Source organism: Erigeron canadensis, chromosome 8 (assembly GCF_010389155.1).
Source record: "Erigeron canadensis isolate Cc75 chromosome 8, C_canadensis_v1, whole genome shotgun sequence".
NCBI classification, from domain to species: Eukaryota; Viridiplantae; Streptophyta; class Magnoliopsida; order Asterales; family Asteraceae; genus Erigeron; species Erigeron canadensis.
The window spans coordinates 42453222-42475167 of NC_057768.1; the positions used below are offsets into that span (position 1 = coordinate 42453222).

Genomic DNA, 21946 nt, shown 5'->3' on the forward strand with positions numbered 1-21946 from the left:
TCGTGTATTGGACACAAGCCTAAAATCTAGTTAATACTGAACAATCGATCATGCATGCAAGTGTATTCATTTATATTAATTGGTTGAGTCATAGACTCATAGTTCACTTGAATCAATTTTTAACATTGTCATAGTTTTTTGGTTAGTACAATTATTCAAACATATACTTAACAAATATACATATACTGTTGGTGTGTTCACATATATAGGGTTAATTAAAGACTAGTTAACATATATATATAGATTGATTGAAAAAATAAATGGCATATGATGATTGATCTACAAACCCATTAATGTATTACCGTTTGTTCTAAACTTCTAAATTCTGATTAGAGAGACGAAAGATGAATAGAAGAGAAAAGAAAATTTTGATCTCAAACATGTAGACATTATTCATATATTACTCGTATTTGGTAGCAATGTTCCAATTTAATTACAATAATATATAGCTCCCTAGCTCCAATGGTATTGGTAGGGAACCAATTAACTATGTATACGATGTCTTAATTACTCGTATAAAACTTGCCACATATATATATATATATAGTTTTGCAGCTAGCTTTCAGAGGCTAGAATCAACAACTTAAAGGGGTAATAGGAGATGTAACGTGCAAGGATGGATCCGGATATGTAGGGCAAAAATAGTGGGACAAAGAGAAGTAGAAGAACGATAAGAGATAGACTTCCCGTAACCAACATGACTATGGAAATCCACGGTACTTCAGTCACAACTAGATTTACGCCTGTCACGAATGCTAAAGACATCATCGTAAGAGATAAGCCTAACAGTCGTTGTGCCATCCTCAAAGCGTTAAGCAACAGGCCAAGATCACCTAATTGTGCCCACATCAGTATTACTGCCACAATGATGGAGCTATACATTGCTAAACTGTCGAATATAACAAACAGTTGGAATTGTATCTTGTGCGTCATAGAAGCCATGCCTTCATGTTTGCCCGAGTTCTTAGTGCCGCCAGGCATTGTGAATCCAGCTGCAAAGGTTACTGTGGCTACCAATGCTGAGACTAGCAGGAGAGTGTTGACTCTATCCTTGCAGTAGTCCATGTTGTACGGTTCATATTTTGCCGCTTGTAATCTCTTTACAATGTCTGCGTCTTTAACTTGAGCTCTTGGAGCATTAACCGACATCAATGCCATCCATGTTAATCTCTATACACACACATATATATATTAAGACGATCTAAATTCTAAATAAAGCAAAATTTACTGAAGTATTATTCTTTTTTCTTAGTTTGAATTTTTGGTGGTTCTCTAAAAAGGATAGCGAAAAAAATTATCCCTAAAAGTCGAGACTAAGAGGAATGATATTTCTAGCTAGCATGAAGACCATATATATATATACATTTTCTATCTAAAAAAAAAGTAAGAAACTAATAGAGACTTTGTTTGTTACCTTCTTAAATGGAGCCATTTCCTCCATATTTTCAGCAATCTCAAGGGCTGTCAGTCCTTTCTTGGTGGCTAATTTTAAATTAACTCTACCATCCCATGTTAGTGTGCTTACAACTTTCGGGTGCCAATTCTTTGTGGCCAAATGCAAAGGTGTGTATCCATCTTGGTCTCTTTCGTTAAGGAGAAATTCTGCCCATTCATAGTTATGTAGTATGTACGTAAGAATGTCATCCTTCCCATTCTCGGCTGCAACATGTAAAATGTTTTGGCGTCTGTTACTTAGGTACTCTCTTGCATCTGGGTAGTGATCAAGTAGCTCTTTCACAACTTGGAGACGTCCGTGTCTTGATGCAAGATGTATAGGACAAAAGCCATTCGCGTCCCATTTTAACACATCCAAACTGAACTTTCCAACCAAATACTTCACGCCATCTAGAAAGCCTAGCGATGCTGCCAAGTGTAGAATATGATTGTCTTCAATTACTGATCCAGAAACCTTGTCGGCTACCAATTTCAAAATCCCTAACATTGAATTTGTAGCGCACATCAAAAAAACAAGCCAAAATAAGAATACATTAAAACCTTTTGAGAATTGGAGAGTTTGATTAGTAATTGGTTGATAGAAAATTGTATCTGAGTAAAAGAATTTTTAAGATGTATTCTTTCACTGCAATTCCTAAGTGGAAATGGTAAAAGTCAAAAAGGGTACTATATACAATGTTGATTGTATTCATTATTTACTGAGACTCCTACTCTATATTTGCAGCATTGAATTAAGCATAGACAAATGTCAATCCAAAATGTTTCTATAAACTATCTATAAAGCTATTCGATCTGATCTTTTCAAAAGATTTATAATGCTTATAAATATTATAAAGGGTTCTTTTCCTTAATTATATATTAATTATATATTAATTATATATTTATAATGCTTATAATGCTTATAAATATTATAAAGGTTCAGACTACACATTACTTGCTATCTAATGGAAAACATCAAGAAATATGTTGATAAAGTGGTGTATATGTATCTTTTTCTAGATATCGTAGGCTCGCAGCGTTAAAAAATTGCAAGCATGTGTTCTTCATCAGATTACCTACACAAGTAATTCCATTGATGTAGAAAACATTAATGATCGATCATGTTTAAGTAGTTGTACCTATATCTTTCCTGGAAATTGCAGCACGTAGAACACATTTTCTCTTTTCAGGATCTTCGATCTGGCTAGCAGTACTACTGGTAGTATTATCTGAATGGATGGAGGCATCTCCTGAGTTTTCAGCATTCCCTGATTCATCATCAAGCTGTTAATTTCCCTAATAATAATTCGAGTTAGCTTGGTCTTGAAACTAAATAGCTAGAATACCCAAATATATATATTCTATATATATGATATCGCTGCAGTTAAATTAAATAAGGATGCCCAGCTTCAACTGATACCTTGATCTTTCGTGACTATTGCAGTAGCATATTTTTCTACCCGTATTTCAAAATGTTCATCTACTCTGGTATGGCTAGTACCACAACCATTGACAAGGTTTACGATATCAACAGCATGGTCTCCCTTTCCAGCTGGTTTCATATTTTCTACGAGTAGTTAAAAATAAATTACTGTACGTATAAAAGTTCAATATGAGCCATATATAATACGATAAGTTGGTTAAAATGGGACATATGTCTGAAAACTACAAATGTCGTTATTTGGGATAATTAACTAGTAAAAGTCCATAATAAATGAAGTATATAGGAATTAATAGGAAAGTACTGCATGCGCACCTGCCAGTATCTGTTTTCCCCTATCAACAGCACTTGCTTCATCGCCTCCAGTACTCTTGTGACTACTAGTAGTCTCACCAGAAAGCTCCAAAAATTCGCTCAAAATCTGAGCATTCCCTGATTCAACCGCAAGGTACAATGGTGATTTGCCTTCCAAATTAACATCTGAAATGACTTGTTTGAAATCCTCTTTCGTCAACAAAAACTCGACAACTTTATTTTGCTTATGAATGACAGCTTCATGTAAAGGCGTATTCCCATCTTCATTCACAGATAAATTATTAAGGGGCACTACTTGCAAGCCCACCAAAGCTTTAACAACAGGAAGGTTGCCTGCCCTTGCTGCAACATGAAGAGGGGTGTCACCAATGAAGTTTTTGCATGCCATAAGATTTGGCAGTTTTTCTGCGAGGCGTATGCAAAGGTGTTCATGTCCAAAGAAGGCTGCTATATGCAGCAATGTGTCTCTTCGGTGGCTTGTGATCATTGGTAAGCCTTGTTCATCCAAGTTGTCAATATTAATAAACCCATTCTTGGCTGCTTTAAAGAGTTCGAGCTTCCTGGTATGTGCAGTACTGGCCATAATTAATGGGGGTACGTACGTACGTAGCCAATTATAATGGATTATTATTATTAATGGCTAGAGGCAGATCGTTGAATCTCGGAGAATGTAGCTTGTGTTGGAAGGTTGGAGAATTGAAAGAGATCGAACCAGATGTGAAAAATACACGAAGTGATGAGTTGGTGATGGAAACATCATTCGATTCATGCATTATATATATATATAGCTATAAAGTATATATGCGCGATCAATGCAAATTGAGCCAATTATTAATTGATTAGCCACTTGTTCTAACTAACTCCAGTGGTGTTATTTTAACTAAAAAACCTATCAAAATGAAAGGAACATGAATGTTTGACATTCTTTCTTATCATATTACTCATATATATTAAGAAAACTAGCTATATATATGGTCTACCTAGCTAGCTAGCTGTACGTAATTAGGAAGTTGAGTGTACATTACAACAAGAAAGCAAATGTGACATACGAATTACGAAAGGTTAATCATTGCGAGGATGATATATATATGGATTTCCTTGTTAGACACATTACGCGACAAAATTTTATTAGAAGTAGTTGATTTTTTAGTTAGTTTGACTGTGTGCGTAGTACCTATATATAACGAGGACACATATTCTCACGATACGTAAATTTTGTTTTATCACTTGTCGTCGTGATAGCTAGCATACAAGAAAGTTGACATTCTCAATTATATTATATATCATCATATAATAGTAATAGTAAAATTGTTTGATACAGAAATGATATAGAATTAATCGTATAGAAATTTCAGTTAACGTAATGATAACTAATTGTGTTGTTCTCGTAATAAATTCTTTGTGATTATGCATCTATCTTTTGAGGATTGCAACTAATTTTGAAGGATATATATATGAACACAAGTTTTAGCTAGGAAGCAGAAGGGTTGATCGATCACGTCTTAACTAATTTGGCCAATAATTAAACTTCCTAGTTATTTCTGCTATATATGAAATTAATTTCAGTTCACGTACACGCAAATAGGATGCTTCATCGCTACAAGCTAGCTGGTTCTTAATTTATTCTTTCCTGACGTATGTTTATATATATAACCATGTCATTACATGTAATAAGCTAGATAACCACATTTAATTAATACTACAACGTGCCCACCATGCATTGACCTTAAATAAAGCCTTTCTAGTTAATCTCCAGCAGCCCCCATGGACCATGGCATAACCCCTTTTAATTATGCGTTAGAAAGTTCATCACTTTTTGATTAACTGAGTAAACTGTTGGATTAATCGGGTTTTTTAGTTGTTAAACGGGTCTCGGTTCAGTGAGTAAATGGCTCAACCATTCACTACCGGGTCATGAGTAAAATGTGTGGAAGATTTGGTCTAAGTTTGACCAGCTGGAGTGCACGTTACGCATGTTTACCAATTCTTTAGGATAGAAATTAGTAGTTTTATTGTTTCATATTCCCACACTGCACGTTGTAACTTTGTAGGTTATATAGATAGCCATTATTTGCTACCCTTTTGTTCTATATATATATATATATATACACTAGTGCTTAGACCCCGTGCGATGCACGGACAACCATAAATAATTTTTATTAAACTTTATTTTAAGATTGTATCAATGAATAAATATAACTGAGTTGGACATAATAAAAATATTCTTATGAGTTGATTAATTTAAAGAAGAAGAATGCTAGATATACCTGGGATTTATTAATGATACACGAGGGCTTAAAACGCGTACATTGCACGCCGAAGAGAAATTATAAAATGGATTGCCCATAGTAGGCGCATATAAGAAGGATTATGTTGGTTACCTGGATGTGATAGGTATTATGAATTTTCCCCCCCTTTGATATATAGACCCATGTAGATGCGTATAACCTTAAATAATTCTTTAACACCAGTTCAAGCATGCATGTAGCGAAGTAAATGTACTCCTATTACAACTAATGACCATTTTAAAAAAAATTAATGACTTAAAATGCATAGAAAAGTCTTATTTAGCACTAAAATAAACCAAATATACCTCATAATTTTCATCACAAATTTGATAGGCTGTTTTTTATATAAGATTTGAAATTTGTTGATCATTCATTTTAACTCCAATAGCACCAGTGACATCTACAATCCTAACTTGCACATTAAACCTTCTAAAAAAACAGAGATACAATTTTACCACACAACTTAATAATTATAGAGTTTTATCATGAAATATAAATATATACATAGGATTGATGAGATCTCCTTCCTTGTTACATGAACAACAAATCCACATTTTGTTGTCCCTTAAAGCATCAATAATGTCGACTGCATCCATATAGAGATCGGTCAACTTAATTTTTGAGAACAGTTCACACATTCCATTGAATACCATAACTGGTCGGTTGGAATAAAACCGATTGTTGCAACAACAACCACTTTATCAAACTGTCAAAATGAAAATGTTTATACATTAGATAGTTAAAAAGCTAGTTATAAATTCGAAAGAAAGTTATGTTAAAAAGTAATCTAATCAAAAAAGAAAAATTCACAAACAATGAATACTTACATGTTCGTCCATCAGGATCATCTCAATACTACCTATGTTATTAACATCTCCATATAGAGGTTGCTTCCATAGCCGCAAATTCTAACCGTTATCGTACATGGCTTATTATTTGGATGCAAATTTCTAATTGAAACATGGTTTAGTGAAGCCATGCTAAAATTGATCTGTTATGTGTTTACGTTTTAAAATGCCTTAAAACTGAATGGAAGTGGCCCTATATAGACATAGACATGCAAGGAAGTAACCACCACAAGCAATACACGAATGGTTACATATTCAAATTTTCGAAAATTTGAACTTCTTGAAAGCATAACTAATCCGTTTTCAAAAATTTGAACTTCTTATAAAAGTTACTAATCCGTAGACCTTCCAAGGAGCAATATTGTAATGATTTTTGGGCTTTCTTGCATTTTTAAGCATGCCACATAGGCAATAACTAACAAATTTTGAAATGAGATTTATATAATGTAAGGATTAATTAAACTAGTGAAGTTTCATATAAGTCTTATGCAACTTTTTTTCAAATTTAATTTGAGTGTTATAATGAGTACTAATTAATCTTGGAAAAATTTTTTGAAACAGTGATTTGGGAGGGTGTTTTGTCAAACAAGTTTTCGAAAAAAAAATTTATAGAACAGGGTAAACCGGCTTTTGAAAAGCCGGGTTCAAAAAAGTTGGCTCGAAACCGGTATTTCAAAAGCCGGCTTCGAAAAAGGACACCCGAAACCGGCTTTTCAAAAGCCGGGTTCAGGCTTTGCAGAATGATGTGACAAGACGATGACGAGCTACAGTGGTCGAACGCACAAACTTCAAAACCGGCTTTTCAAAAACCGATTTCGAATCTTGTATATATAACTAGCTATAGTGTGAATGGATGGCTTCATAACAGAGAAACTAATAAAGATACAATTGCATATACACTCATGGGGTCATTCATGAACAAAAGATTCGATATATATATTAGTTTTATAGACAACGTAAGATTTAGAAAGTGAGCTTGTAAGGTATTGAAGTTTCATAATCAAATAAAACACCTAAGTATGCAACAAATAAATCTAATCTTTAGATATTTTGCGTTTGGCAACATCAATATTTTCTTTTACGGCATCAGCAGCATCATCGGCTTTTTCAGACACATCTTCGTTCACTTTCTGGGCAGCGTCTTTAGCAGCCTTCCATGCATCTTATGCCTTTTCTTTTGCCTTTTCGGCTATGTTCTCTGTTGTACCTGCGACTTTCCCAGCAGCGTCCTTCGATTCGTTTGTCATCTTTAAAAATATCACAAAATGGATTTTAAGTACAACCCTGTTAGTAGACCATCTACTTACAGGTCACTTATCTTGTGTCATATTTTGATTCACTATACATGGATTTTAAAAATATCGCAAATCTATTTTGAGACTGTTAGGAAACGAATTATGTGTGTGTGATATATATATACTAGTTTATATGTGTGTGTGTTATATATATACTAGTTTTGAAACCGGTTTTTGAAAAGCCGGTTTCGAAATTTGTGCAAAGGACCACTGTAGCCTTTATGTACTCTCCTGCTAGCTTGTCACATCATTCTGCAAAGCCTGAACCCGGCTTTTGAAAAGCCGGTTTCAGGTGTCCTTTTTCGAAGCCGGCTTTTGAAATACCGGTTTTAAGCCAACTTTTTTGAACCCGGCTTTCCCTGTTTTATAATTTATTTTTTTCCAAAAACTTGTTTAACAAAACACCCTCCCCAAATTGCTGTTTCAAAATTTTTTTCTTAATCTTGGGCCTGAGTTCCAAAAATAACCATGATTATACTGACTGTTCGATTCTTGTTGAGACTAGACAGACAGAAATGCATACACAGATCGATACATGAATCTCAACAATCGATCTTGATGTAATTTGTGAACGTTTTACCATATATACTAATAATGTGTATAAACTACATGTGGAGCTACGTTCACAAAGTTAATTTGGTCACTTACATACAAGTAGCATGCTTGGGTAGGGAATCATGACCAAATTCTTCCTTCACTCTTAGTTCTTCATCGACGACCCTGCAACTAGAAGAAATATCTAAAAAATAAATTGGGGTATTGTGGAAACTTTTTTATATATAATCTGATAGAGATTACAGATTATCAAATTATACTAGGCAAATCTACCAATAAACCTAAAAAAAAGAATTGGTTGGAAAGTCTACCGATCGATTCCAGTCTCTACACGCATAAAGTACTGATCCATGACAAACTGTCCAATCTTGCAAACATCTTAAGTGGTCCAGCACTACAGCCCAATAATCAAGCCCAAAACGACTCCATTAGTCTATAGTCTATATCTATATCTAGGGAAAAGATTCCCAAAGTTGTCCAACTAAGATAAATTTTGACATTTGATTTAAAATCAATTGTTTAGACTTTAGATTAAAAGATGATTATTTAATTTTAACTCTTAATTTTAAATCAAGGGTCAAGATTACTTTAAGTTGACCAATCAAGTTATTAATAACTTTAGGGAATCATTTCCCCTATATCTATATGACTATATCTATATTTATATAATTATATCTACATACTATATAAATCAAACAACCTCCTCCCCTTTAAGTAATTAAAACTTTTAAATGATCATATTACTCCTAATTTATTCATTAATTTAAAACATCTTCACCTATTTACCTATAATACCCTTAATGAAATAACTTACAACATAGATTTTTCAATTCTTAAATAACCATATTAACCTCTTTTACATCAACTAATTTACATTCGTCATACCGTCGTCGCTACCACCATCGTTGTTGCATCGTGCGGACATCCTTCTAGTATTGTTTAATTATATATCCTCTAAGTCTAGAGATGCACACCAAAATCAAAATCGCGTCAGGAAAACGGAACCGAATCCGGTCAAGTTAGAGGTTGCTAAAACTGGTTCAATTTTGGAAAACCCGACAGGTTGAAATCGGTTCCGGTTCGTGTTTTAAAATCAGGTAGACACTTGGTTCATTCACAAAAACAAAACTTAGTTTGTTTGTTTATTGTTAATCTATCTATACTATATTAATAAACAAACTACTCTATCTTATTTTCAACTTTCTACCTTTAAAATATTTAAAATACCCTTAATTTTCAACACATTCTTAACACACACATACAAAATCTACCCAATATATCTCTAATATATTTTATACTCATATGTATCCAAACTATCTATCTTCTTTATTAATTCATTTAAATATTTATACCTAATATCTCTATAATATTCTTAATAAAGTTATTTACAAAAGATACATCTATTAATAATATAATAATTACACTACCTTTTACGTAAATTACTGTTAGATTAATAACAACATCGTTACCACCACCGCTGCTAGCACCACCCGTTACCATCACCGCCGTCGCATTGCGCGGATACCCATCTCGTATTAAATAATAGATAGGCAATTTCTTTTATAATACTCCGTAAATAAATATAAAAAGAAAGACGATAAAGTATGACAAAAGAAATAATCGTATTTTAAATTAAGATTTTCTGTCTATTTAATACGAGTAATTTGTACTATATTAACTTGTGGACTACATTTCTTATGTTTATTTATCACACTTATTTTATTTTACTTATTTTTCTTTGGGAAAGACATAATTATTCTTTGGGAGCTTTGGGGTACCACTATCGGCGCCAGATGTATTCAAATAAACGGCCAGTTGGTTCCCACGATTCTCTTTATTTATTTTCCAGCTCAGAAACACCGTTACACCCTGGTCCCCACCCCCACTTTATCTCTATATATCCAAACCATATATTATTTTCTTCTTCTATGTATCTATCTTATCTAATCACATAACACCTAATTAATTTCTTAGAATTCAAATTTGAGTTAATTAGAAGAAGCCAAGTTATCTAGAAAGAAAGAGATGGGCAGTTTCGAGAATCAAGTTAAGGAAAGAGCCCAGGAGCTTAAACACATCTTCAAGAAAGGTGCCAAGATTGTTGGTGATACTTGTAAAAAAGGATGGCATAAGGTCAAGCATCTTCGCAAGTGATTTTTTTCTTTAAGATATCTGTTTGTTTGTTAATTATATTGGGATTTTTATCATTCTTTTTTGATGTATTTGTTTGTTGTGTTTTTGGAAATTTGGATTTTTGATGTATAATTATTATATTCATGGATACTTTTTGCGTTTCATGGTGGATTATTACGAGTATTTTTTTTTTAATTTGTTAAAAGATTGATCGCTTCTTTACAATAACTTATAATCCTGGACACCATTAGGTGTCCCTATATCAGATAAGAGCGCCAAAGGTTTATATTTATGAACCTAACTATATTATAAGGTTGATATTTATGAACCTAACTATATTATACGAGCGCCTAGGGTGCGTCATAGTTTACATAATGTTTTTGAAAATGAATAAAATCTATAAAAGAAATGAAACTTGAAGAATGTATTTGATTTTTTAAAAATCCAACTGATGGAATGAATGAAATTCTTTCCGGAATGTAAATTACATCATATAATAAAATGTTTAGTTGAAATGAGATTTCATTCTTTTTTGAATAATCAAACACATTTAAAAATTAAATTTAATCCAATTCGATCGGATTTTTTCAAAATTATGAAACAAACGCCACCGAAGGCTATAAGCAACTTGTCATTTGCGAACCCGTTCGGATGTTTTTGGGAATGGCCGAATGGGAAGGAGACGACTACAAGTTCACAACTAATAAACAGATGGGCTCAATTACAGTTAATGGATTAATAAGGGGCTTGTAACAAATTATTAACAAAGCCTGCAAAATGTAGTGGGCCGATATCGAGTAGATTCCCCTCCCCAATGGCCCACTCTCATTGTTGAGAAAATAAAAAGAATAGTATAAATATTCAATCGAAAAAGTCTTTTAGCGATTGAAATTTAAATATCCATAAAATATAAAATCCACAACTGAAATGGATAGACGGAATAATTTTAATTGGCCTGGATTTGAGGAAATGCAGGATGGACGGCTGCACGAGACCCCTAATTTATTAGCTACTTGGGAAACAACAACATGTTTTTCGATTTCAATCTATTTATACAAAGTCATCATTATTTACGAGAGAATGTTATCTCGTGTTGCGACGGTGAGATAGTGGAAGTGATAAGTCATAAAGTGTGATAGATTATAGGAGGTGATAGCTGATAAGTCATAAAGTATGATAGCCAAATGTTTTAGTCGTACGGGCTTCACTATCGGATTTAAAAATTCGTCAAAAGTATATCAAATGACATCTCTATTAAAAGAGCATAAAATTTTAAGAACACCCATATAAATTTTATAATTTATCGATATACGGTTTTTATGATAAAATATTTTGAATAAATTAGATGAATAAAATGATTTATGAATGAGAGAAAAAATGAGTGGTTGAGATTTGCAGAGAGAGAAAAAAGTGAGTGGTTGAAATTTTTTTCCATGAGTATTTTGGGGTTTTTAACTACTTAAAGTTGAAAAATGAAAAGAGTAAATGCTTTATAATGCATTGAGATGAGATAGAGATCATTTTAAATTGTATTTGGGTAAAATGGATTTATCTCCTTTTTTAAATATATTATAAGATTTTTTTTTACGATTTTTGAGATAAAATATTTTAAATAAATTAGAAGAATAAAATGATGTATAAAGGAGAGAGAAAAAATGAGTGGTTGAAATTTTGAGGAAAAAGAAAAAAATGAGTGGTTGAAATTCTTGTATGGGTATTATAAATAAAGTGACAAAAGGTATTTTGTGATTTTCAATTACTTAAAGTTGAAAATCGAAAAGAGTAAATACTTTATAATGTATTGAGATGAGATAGAGATAATTTTAAATTCTAATTGGGTAAAATGGATTTATGTCCCTTTTTAAAGGAGGAGGATTCCCTCAAGTTTCTAATATATTATAAGATGCTTTTAAATTATAATTAGATGTTAAATTTTCGTATAGCTTTACATATATAATGGTAAACTGTCATATAAAATTAACCTTAGAATGTGTAGTCATCATACGCTAACTTTACTACTACTTTTAATTTGCAAATAATTTGGACACAACATGTAAAGTTTGAACGTTATTATCGATATTTTACTAGTAAAAGTTCCAATGAGTTAAAAACCAATTAAAAGGATTGTAAACTGTGTTACCAATTCTAAATTTGACGACCTTTTGAATTCAAAACTTTAATTAGTTGATGTTACTCGTACTATATAGCCTTTGGTGCACATTTGACTTTCGAATACAAAGTATTGTAACATTGTGACACTTGGATAAGAAGTAGGAATTATATAGTGTAAGTTGGAAGGTGGATGTTATCCATTATTTTGTTGACCAGAATAAAATTGGTGATTTGTTATTCGGCTACATACGGGGCGAAATGCGTAATCAGCTTGAATTGTCAATTGTTTGAGAGAATTTTCTCCGTTTGGTTTGCCGGCTGATGAAGATTGGTCATTCTGGTTTGCCGGCAGAATCTCCTATTATAACACAGTGTAGAACTTAGAAGTCTAGCTAGAAAGCTACTCGTACAACATTTTCTCATCCGTGTATGTTAAAATGGATAGGCCCGATAAAGGTGTATTGTAACCAAGCCCATTATTGGATTTGACATTTCGATTTAAAGCCCAAAAGAGCCAGGCTTGCGTATTAATGTAATTACTGATGGAAAATAATGTGTTGACAACATAACATATATTCATGTTACCAGATATTTACATCTAATTTTTAGGCGTTTATTTTATAGAGTTAAAATTATTCATGTTAATTCAAAGATTCTCCTAGGACAGCTTAAAAAATATGTTGGTTTTCTTATGGAACAAAACAAATTAAATAAGGGAAGGAACAAAGTCTAAGATACAATAAACTATGGCCTTGCCAAATCCCAGTTCATACCTCATACATGCCGGCATCCCTTTCCACAAGTCAACTTTAAACAAATATGCCCCACTATATATAAACCCACCCGCTTCTCACCCACAAACCAACAAATACAAAAGTGTGTTTTATTAGATCTCCTTCTAGCCGCCAATTTTACCATTACCCATCAATTACTTGTTGTTGGCTGTCTTAAAACATTCGAAATGAAGCTCACAACATGTTTTGGAAAGTTAATGTGGATTCTAATGATCACAGCCGCGGTCATGACCAACATCCTCATTCCAACCGCATCTCGGCCAATACCATTTGAGCAAGTTCAGAATGTTAGTAGTGTTGCATACCAATCTGGAAACCCGAACTTTTCAAGGTTTAGACAGTTTGCAGCAATGCTGCCCAAGGGCAATCCTGTGCCTCCTTCAGGTCCTAGTCCCGGCATAAACTGATACTTAAAATTGTTGTGACAAATATCTAATTATCAAAAGTGATATACTTGTGCATATGTGTGTTTTATTTTTCTAATCACATTAAGGCCGGGGGACCTAGCTTCTTTGAGAAATTTCACTTCCTATATTTTATTTTGTCAGTTAATACGAAGTGAATCACATATCAGAAGATATATCTTTACGTAGAGTACCACGTCAATTATGTTATGTTCTTTTTCAGTGGATTGACTTGAGGCTTGCTATATGTGCTATATTTACATATTCAAATACTGTGTATTTGAGATTAACTTTTTTTATGTTGTCTTCAGTATTGTTTGTTTCCATGTTTGTATATCAATGGGCACTGTTCTGTGTTACGATTATGATTGTTCAGTATCTTAAACTCTAGAGTTTTAGATTAAACTTTGACGAAGATCGAGAGGTGGACCACACTACGGAGCGGGGTTTATAGTCCGAATAACTTTTTTTGAAAAAAATTAAACTCTTTAAGAAAAATCCTTTTTTCTCTAAATAAGAAACAAAATCAACCATTTTACTCTACACCCAAACCATTAAAGCATTTCATATTTTCAACCACAGCCAAGTAGCCAACAACATAATGAGTTCTTCATCAAGTGACGATTACAAATTTATGGCACCACGTGATAAAAGGTTGCCCAGTCAATTTCGAAATTGAATGCTTTAACTACACACATTTGGAACCCAACAAAAACCATTGTTGTAAATATTGGCTGTATCGGCCGATATATCAGATTCCATTTCGGGATTGGGCAGTCAAGGAGACGGGATGGCTAGATCGAGTCATATATCAGGTCAACGCTGGTCAACGTTGGAAAAATCGTGGGTCGGCTGAAATCTCAGAATATCCGTCAAATCTCGGCATGGATCAGGTCAAAGTCAAATAAAAAAAAATCACATGTCATGTGAGGTGCACCAATTAAATTGATTTTTTTTTCTTTTTCTATTTCTTTTTCCATGATTTATTAGTGACAAATAAGTTTGTAAATTTTTGTTTGTAATTTGTTTGTTAATAAAGCATCATTCTTATATTTATATTTATTTATATTTGTCAACTTTCTAAATATAAGTTATACAAAAGTTCAAAATTTATGAGTTTTTAATATATTTCTAAATTTTTATTATATATATTTCTATAAATTATTAATTCTTTTTTTAGAAAATGTGAAAATTTTATAATCAGTCCAACCATTACAAATTTACAATATAAACAACTTAGACAGGTCTAAGCATTACATTCAACTATATACACTCTAAAATCAATACAGAATCTATTCTAACCCATCTCAATGTCTAACAGTATTCTTTGAACCTCAAATTGCAGTCTTTAATCTACACCTACCCTGCAACAATATGGGACTAATTAGTCCCATCTTGCATGACTCATTATTCCCATACACAAGTGCAGCCTTCCATACATATCAGCATCCTTATTTAGCCTTTAAAGTGTTGTTTATCCATTCCAAATTCTTATCCTTTCCACATTCCTTGTTTCATTACTTAAAAAGTCATGAGTTTATATATAACACTATCAATTATGAATTGGCATAGTTATTCCTTGTTTCCTTCTTGATTCTTAAACACCTTTCCATTCCTTTCCTGCCATGTGTAATATACTGCAGCAACCAAAATCAGTTTATTTACAATCCCTCCTAGCTTATTCATATCTCTTTCTGTTGCCACTGAATTGACCACAGTTTGCAAACTGTCCATTTCTTGTATTTGTTGCATATATTTGTGCAATCCCTTCCATAAATTATTATTATTATTTACTATTCGTCAATCCGATATCTCCTTGATTTTTTAAAATCTCCCGTCGACCTATCTCGCCGATCCGATCCCGATTTACGAATTTTACAACCTTGAAAACTACCATAACATTATTGTTTTTTATATAATATATTCAATTTTATTATTATTGTAACAATACATAACCAAGTAAAATTATATTAGCACGGTATCCGCATATTGCAGCGATGGTTGTGGCGGCGACACTGTGGTGGTGGGAGAGACTGTTGTTAGTGAAGATGACGTAGAGTGGTCTAAATAATTGATATAAAGGTAATTGATGTGAATGGTTAATTAATATATTTTAAAAAATAAATGATTGATAGTATATGTGAAATAATTTTAAAAGATATTAGATAAAATATTAAGAGGTCTAACTTTCAAATATAAAATATTTTTTTATATATAGGTGGATATAGAAGTATAGATATGTTACCGATCATAAAATTATTTATAAGAAAGGCCCAAGCCTAAAAGGCTAAAAGTAAACTGAAGTCATAAAATAAAACCCTAAACCCTGTATCCCCACCCCAAATGACACTCCCTCACACACTCTCTAAAATCATCCCCAAATTAACTCTCCTGTGACTGTGAACAAACACAACCATGATGATGGCGTTCCTTAGATCCTCCTTGTCTAGATCATCAAATATTCATCACGGCATTTCAACCATGTCTTGCAGGGCGGCGGTTTCATTTTACTCGACAGAAACACAAAACAACATCATGTCTAATAACAAGATCACTGAGAATCTTTACAAAAGGATATCACCCGTCGGCGATCCGAACGTTTCAATGTATCCATTACTTGAACAATGGGAAAAGGAAGGCAAATCTATCCACTTTTCACAGCTTGTTGTCATCGTTAAAAGCCTCCGCAAATTCAAACGCTACACCCACGCTCTTCAGGTTCTTTTTTTTCCTCTTTTTTTATTTTTTTATTTTAATTTTATAAAATTTGGTAGCATAATATTTAAATATATGTCTATTGTTTTATTTTCTGTTATTTAGATGCTCTATCTAGCCTTTGTTTTTAGGTTTAATAAAATATTCCATGTGATAACAGTGCTCGTGTTTTGCTGACGTAGCCCACACTTTGTTGAAATGGATGACCTAATTAAGACACCATAAAATGAAATTAGTTTTTCATTTTGAGGTCTGTCTATATGGTTATTTGAAAGAAAAAAGTTGTCTAAAAGTGTGTACAGAGTCGGCTTTAATGCCCGTTATCCCAAAAGAATAGGATGTTCCCCCAATTCGGATTATTGGAAATGTGTGTTGTTATTTTAGCCTTTAGGTAATTAGTATATGTTTTTACGGATTTATATCTTTGATATGATTAAGTGTCAGATGACAGCAGTCTATAGTTAGCTTATAAAAGCTATCTTTGAAAGATTAAACTACAACTTCAGTTTCGGCTTACCAACCATAAGTTGTTGATTCAAATTCCATTGGGGGTAAAAATTAAGTGCTAATTTATTAGCATAGAGTAACCACAAGCGGTTTTATGAAGAGTATCTGTTTTCGCGGCTGCTGTGAAATAAGCAACAAGTAATTAAATAAGCAATTTCAAACATCCCTTAGATCAATCTTTATAGAAAGGGAAGATAAACTTCCATCTTCAGTTATGTTCTCACCTATCTATTCTAATCGCAGATTTCAGAATGGATTTCTACAAAATATCCCAAACTGCAACCAGCAGGGGCTGCGGTTCATTTGGATTTAGTATCAAGAGTTGAAGGGCTAGAACAAGCTGAGAAGTATTTCGATAGCTTGCCAGATGATGTAAAGACTCTCCATGTTTATGGTGCTCTTCTAAATTGTTATGCAACTACTAAATCAGTAGAGAAAGCAGAAGCAACTGCGGAGAAGATGAAACGTATGGGAATGATGACAACACTTTCTTACAACTCCATGCTTAACTTATATAAAAAGACCGGAGATATGGAAAAGTTAGAAAAAGTTTATCAAGAAATGCTAGAAATGGGTGTTTCTTGTGACAAACCGACTTTCTACATTCGATTAAGTGCCTATGCAGCTGCTTCTGACCTTGAAGGTATGGAAAGAGGTCTTCAAAAATTGGAAGAAAGCTTAGGTCTTAATGTTGATTGGAATGCTTACATTATTGCATCGACTGGGTATGATAATTCAGGTTTACCTGATAAGTCATATGAAATGCTAAAAAAATCAGAGAATTATATAAGTGGAAACTCAAAAGGGGCAGCATGGGAAATTCTTCTTCGAAAGTACGCCTCTCTTGGTAAAAAAGAGGATGTTTATCGTATATGGGATCTATATAAAACGTCATGGAAAAAAGTATACAACAGGGGTTATTCTGCAATGGTTTACGCATTAATCAAGTTGGATGATATCGATGGAGCAGAGAAAGTATTGGCCGAATGGGAAACACAAAAATTATCTTATGACTTCAGATTACCGAATATGCTGATTACTGCTTACTGCACGAAGGGTCTTTTTGCCAAAGCTGAAGCATATGTTGACCGAGTTGTGGATATGGGAAAGAAACCTCCGGCAAGCACGTGGGTCTTATTTGTTACTGGATATGCTAAAAAGAATGAGATGGAGAAGGCAGTGGAAATGCTGAAAAAATGTGTTTTGGCTGATGATAAACGCTGGTGTAGGCTGGATCAAGATACCTTTGATGTGTGTGTTGAATATCTGAAAGGGAAGGGTGATTTGGAGATGGTGGAAGAGATTGAGAAAACTTTCCAGGATAAGCTTCGTGTTCCACAGACATCTGATGCAGACTCTTTAGCTGATAAAATTGATGAGGAATCTGATGAAGTTGAAGAGAGTCGTGGCTGATCTAGTGGAGATGTTACAAGTTTTTAGATTAGTAAGTCGCTCATTGGAGCATAATTTATCGATGTCTTCTGTTTCTATTTTTGATTACATTTTTAAAGTGTGATCTGAATGGAAACAATGTTGTAACGCCCCGATTTTTAAACGGTAATATTTTAACTATGATATTATATTTTATAGTTAGTAAGGATAAATGAGTCGTTTCCTTATTAAAATGTTAGTGCCTAAATGCATTATTAGATAAACTATAGGGGTTAAAGTGTAACTAATAATATATAATACCCTTAATTTAATTAAAATACAATTACATTAGAAACCTCCTGGAAGTTTATATGTGTGTGGGTCGTCGAGAGTTTTGCACCGCCAAAAAAGAAAAAAAAAAAAAAAAAAAAAACAGGAGAAAGTGAAGATTTGATCTTTACTAGTTACTAATATATCTTTTCTTCCCATCATAATTAAATCTCTAATTCTTCAACAACAATAATAATAATATATCTTTGATTGATTTTGGGTGAAGTATGGAAGAATTTATTTAGGGTTCATCATGAAATAATTGGGGATTTCAAGTGTAGCTAGTATCTATAGTTAATTCAAGTGAAGGTAATGTTATTGATAATTGTAATAGGTTTTGAGTTCGAGTTATCTTAAGGATTATTTGCAAGTTGTCGTTAATAAGGTGAGTACAAAGTATCTTTATGTTAGTAGTTAGACTACAAGAATTGGCGTTGTCCATTCTTGTAGGTAGTTAGACTACAAGAGCTGGCGTTGTCCATTCTTGTAGGTAGTTAGACTACAAGAGTTGACTTTTGGTTTAACTCTTGTAGGTAGAGTTTAAAACTACAAGAATTTGATTAAATTCTTGTAGGTAGAGTTAATAGTAGCTATGGATCCATATGCTTGTTAGTTGGCTAATACAAGTAGTTCAAGTAATATGATAAAGTGTTATGATTGTGCTAGCCTAAGATAATTGATATGATGAAAACTTGCATAATTGTATTTTGTACTCACTAAGCAAAATTGCTTATCTTTTAGTTGTTTATATTTTATAGGTTCAAGTGAATCAAAGGATAAAGCCAAGTTGGAGTAATTAGCTAGAGATTTTGAGGTGAAGGTAGTGTAATTTTGGTGATAGTAAATCCCTTTTGCGAACCAAGCTCTTGAACAAATGTTTGAAAGTGTTATTTTTTGTGTTGTGAAATGATCAAATATAGCTTGTAAAGATGTAGTATGTAATATGTTTTAGTTATGATCATTTGACTAGTTTATATGATAGGTCAAATGATAGTTGGCAAGTAAAATTATGTTTTAGTTATGTTTGGTAAGTTGGAGGTAAATTTTAGTTTGAAAAAGCTTGAGTTAGTCTTGCACAAGGATTTTTGGAAAATTTTTACAGGTTGGGTTGTTGAATTTACGATAAGGTCATGGCGAATTTTTTTTAAAATATAATAGAGTTTGTCGTTTTGTGTTTGAGTCGTTAAAAATGTTTAGGAAATATTCTGCTACGCTTTAACCAAGAATAGTTTTGTAAAAGGGGGTTGTTAATTGTCAAGTTGATTAATGATTATGACTTGCTTATAATTTACAAAACTGGGTTTATCCAACTCCAACATAATTAAACGTGGCATATGGGATTCAAATCTTAGCCTCATGTCTCATGTTTGTGGTAAACGTAGTTGGACTTCCTGATGTTAGCCAGTAGCCATACTGGTGGGTTACTCTATATTGTAATTCTTCAATGAGATTGAGGTTTCAAGTTCTGCAAAACGATGTTTATATTTTGAACGCATTCCCCCTGATGAGGGGAGCATTATAATCTTGATGTCTTTCAAAAGTTTAAACTTTAAAGCGATAGTCAAATACTATATATTATAGTTGACAACTTGTCCACTTTATAACCTACTCCTTACGACCTTACCCATTCCATCGATCATGCCATGTTCACAATTACATGATAACTCATAAGTTGCCACGTTATAACAGAATGTATATTTTGACCATGTCCTGTTACTGTAGAAGACAAATATAGATGAATGTGACAATAGATATCGGTTGTTAAAATTTATCTAACAAAAATGGAAAAAAAATGTTTTGTGCATATATGTATTTGTTGTCACCCCCATATAATAAATCTGTATGTGCTGCTTATTTTCTAGCTTTACATGTCTTCCTTTTATTTTTTATCTTGTATTGGTCATTGTTAATAGTGCTTTTATGTGAATTTTCATGTTGAACGATTAGAGAGAGACCGTTAAAAATTAAATTTTATTTTTGATTATGCACATATGGACAAAGACTACAATAAACCAAATTTTAGTTGTACACGATAAAAGTAATAGCCATATGTGCATAATCAAAAATAAAATTTAATTTTTAACGGTCTCTCATATAAAAGTAATAACTCTCATATATTCCTTTTTATACATGCGGCTAATTGAAAATTTATAAACTCGCAATGCACATGGCGGTGGACATGAAAGCTTATATGATGACAGTCACTTATACCGGATACATCCAATAACAAATAACATTAGCTGAATTTAACAAGTCAACTTTGCACCATATATACATTAACTGAACAAGCACATATAACACACAAGATTCGGTTTAACTTAGACTTGATACATGACTAACATGAACTGACACAAAAGGAAAATTATATAAGTTATATAACCTTAGTTTTCAACTTACGCTAATTGCCGAACATGTATCCATAATATCTTGTCTAATATCTGATTCACATGCATGACGAACCATTCAAATTCCAATATACTGGTCAAGGGTTATAACGCTCACAAGAGTCAAGACTCCACAACGCCTACAAGATTCGAATCAGAGAACTAACTCACTTTAAATGGTCTTATTCAATATTCACCATAAGGCCTATAAAACCAACATCGACACTAACCGGATATTGTTACTTTTAGTATAAAAAGTCGGTATTATGATCAGAACACAAAGAGATCCCCACCAAAACTTGTAATTCATTGAAAATAACTCAAAACAGCTAATACAATATATAGGCTCTTCATATGTAAAGATAATCTCTAACTACTCCTAGAGTTTTACTCTATCTCTACAACCTAAAAACCAGTTAACTCCTACTAACAACTTTTAGATAGAATTGGGGAATAAGGACTTATCCACACATATCTCGTATGAACTAAACCTTTTGACTCGACCCGTCTTGTTCAAGTCATGAAATAACTCTCCAATTTTCAACAGTTACAACGGCAGAATAACTAGATTTTTTATTGTTGTCTAAGTTTGTCAAAAAGTAGTAAAATGGTCACACACAAGTTGTTATGTCTAGTGAACAACAACTGGAAGTTGGAACATCAATAAGATAAAGACGTGAAGATTTAGGATTAAAAACCTATCCTAAAACCACAAATACAGTAGTATTTTATAACAAATATATGAACCATATGTGACATGACAATTGACACATGAGGTTTGGCAACTACCAAAACTCCAAATATGACAACTTTATATTTGGATGCATTAAAACTTGTAGTTGAGCCTTTGGTACTGAAGCTTATCCAAACAATTCATTTAATGTAAATTAATTTTAATTATATACGATATATCCCATTCACTATGCCCATTTAAAACCCGATATTCTGCATAGACGACTTGGCTACTTGAGTCAATAGCACGTAGACCAATTCTGATATGAAAGATATAGAATAGCACAT

General features: G+C 32.8%; 2 protein-coding genes across 3 annotated transcripts; one reads left to right on the forward strand and one right to left on the reverse strand.

Annotated features, from left to right (window-relative positions):
• Positions 1–555: 555 nt before the first annotated feature.
• On the reverse strand, positions 556–3773 carry LOC122610905 (protein ACCELERATED CELL DEATH 6-like). Its single transcript, XM_043783859.1, has 5 exons — positions 3191–3773; positions 2855–3001; positions 2574–2702; positions 1415–1935; positions 556–1170 (listed from the first exon to the last, which is right to left on the reverse strand). The coding sequence occupies exons 1-5, from the start codon at positions 3771–3773 to the stop codon at positions 556–558; spliced, it is 1995 nt and encodes a 664-aa protein (XP_043639794.1).
• A 12139-nt stretch (positions 3774–15912) lies between these two features.
• Positions 15913–19523, forward strand: LOC122578448 (pentatricopeptide repeat-containing protein At2g20710, mitochondrial-like). Of its 2 annotated transcripts, none has more exons than XM_043750418.1 (3): positions 15913–16337; positions 17085–18285; positions 19301–19523. In XM_043750418.1, exons 1-2 carry the CDS (start codon positions 16035–16037, stop codon positions 18252–18254), a joined length of 1473 nt encoding a protein of 490 aa, XP_043606353.1. In that variant the 5' UTR covers positions 15913–16034; the 3' UTR covers positions 18255–18285; positions 19301–19523. The 2 variants fall into 2 exon arrangements, 1 of the variants encoding a protein (XP_043606353.1); XR_006320508.1 differs by having other exon boundaries at positions 15914–16337; positions 17085–18398.
• The last annotated feature ends 2423 nt before the right edge of the window (positions 19524–21946 follow it).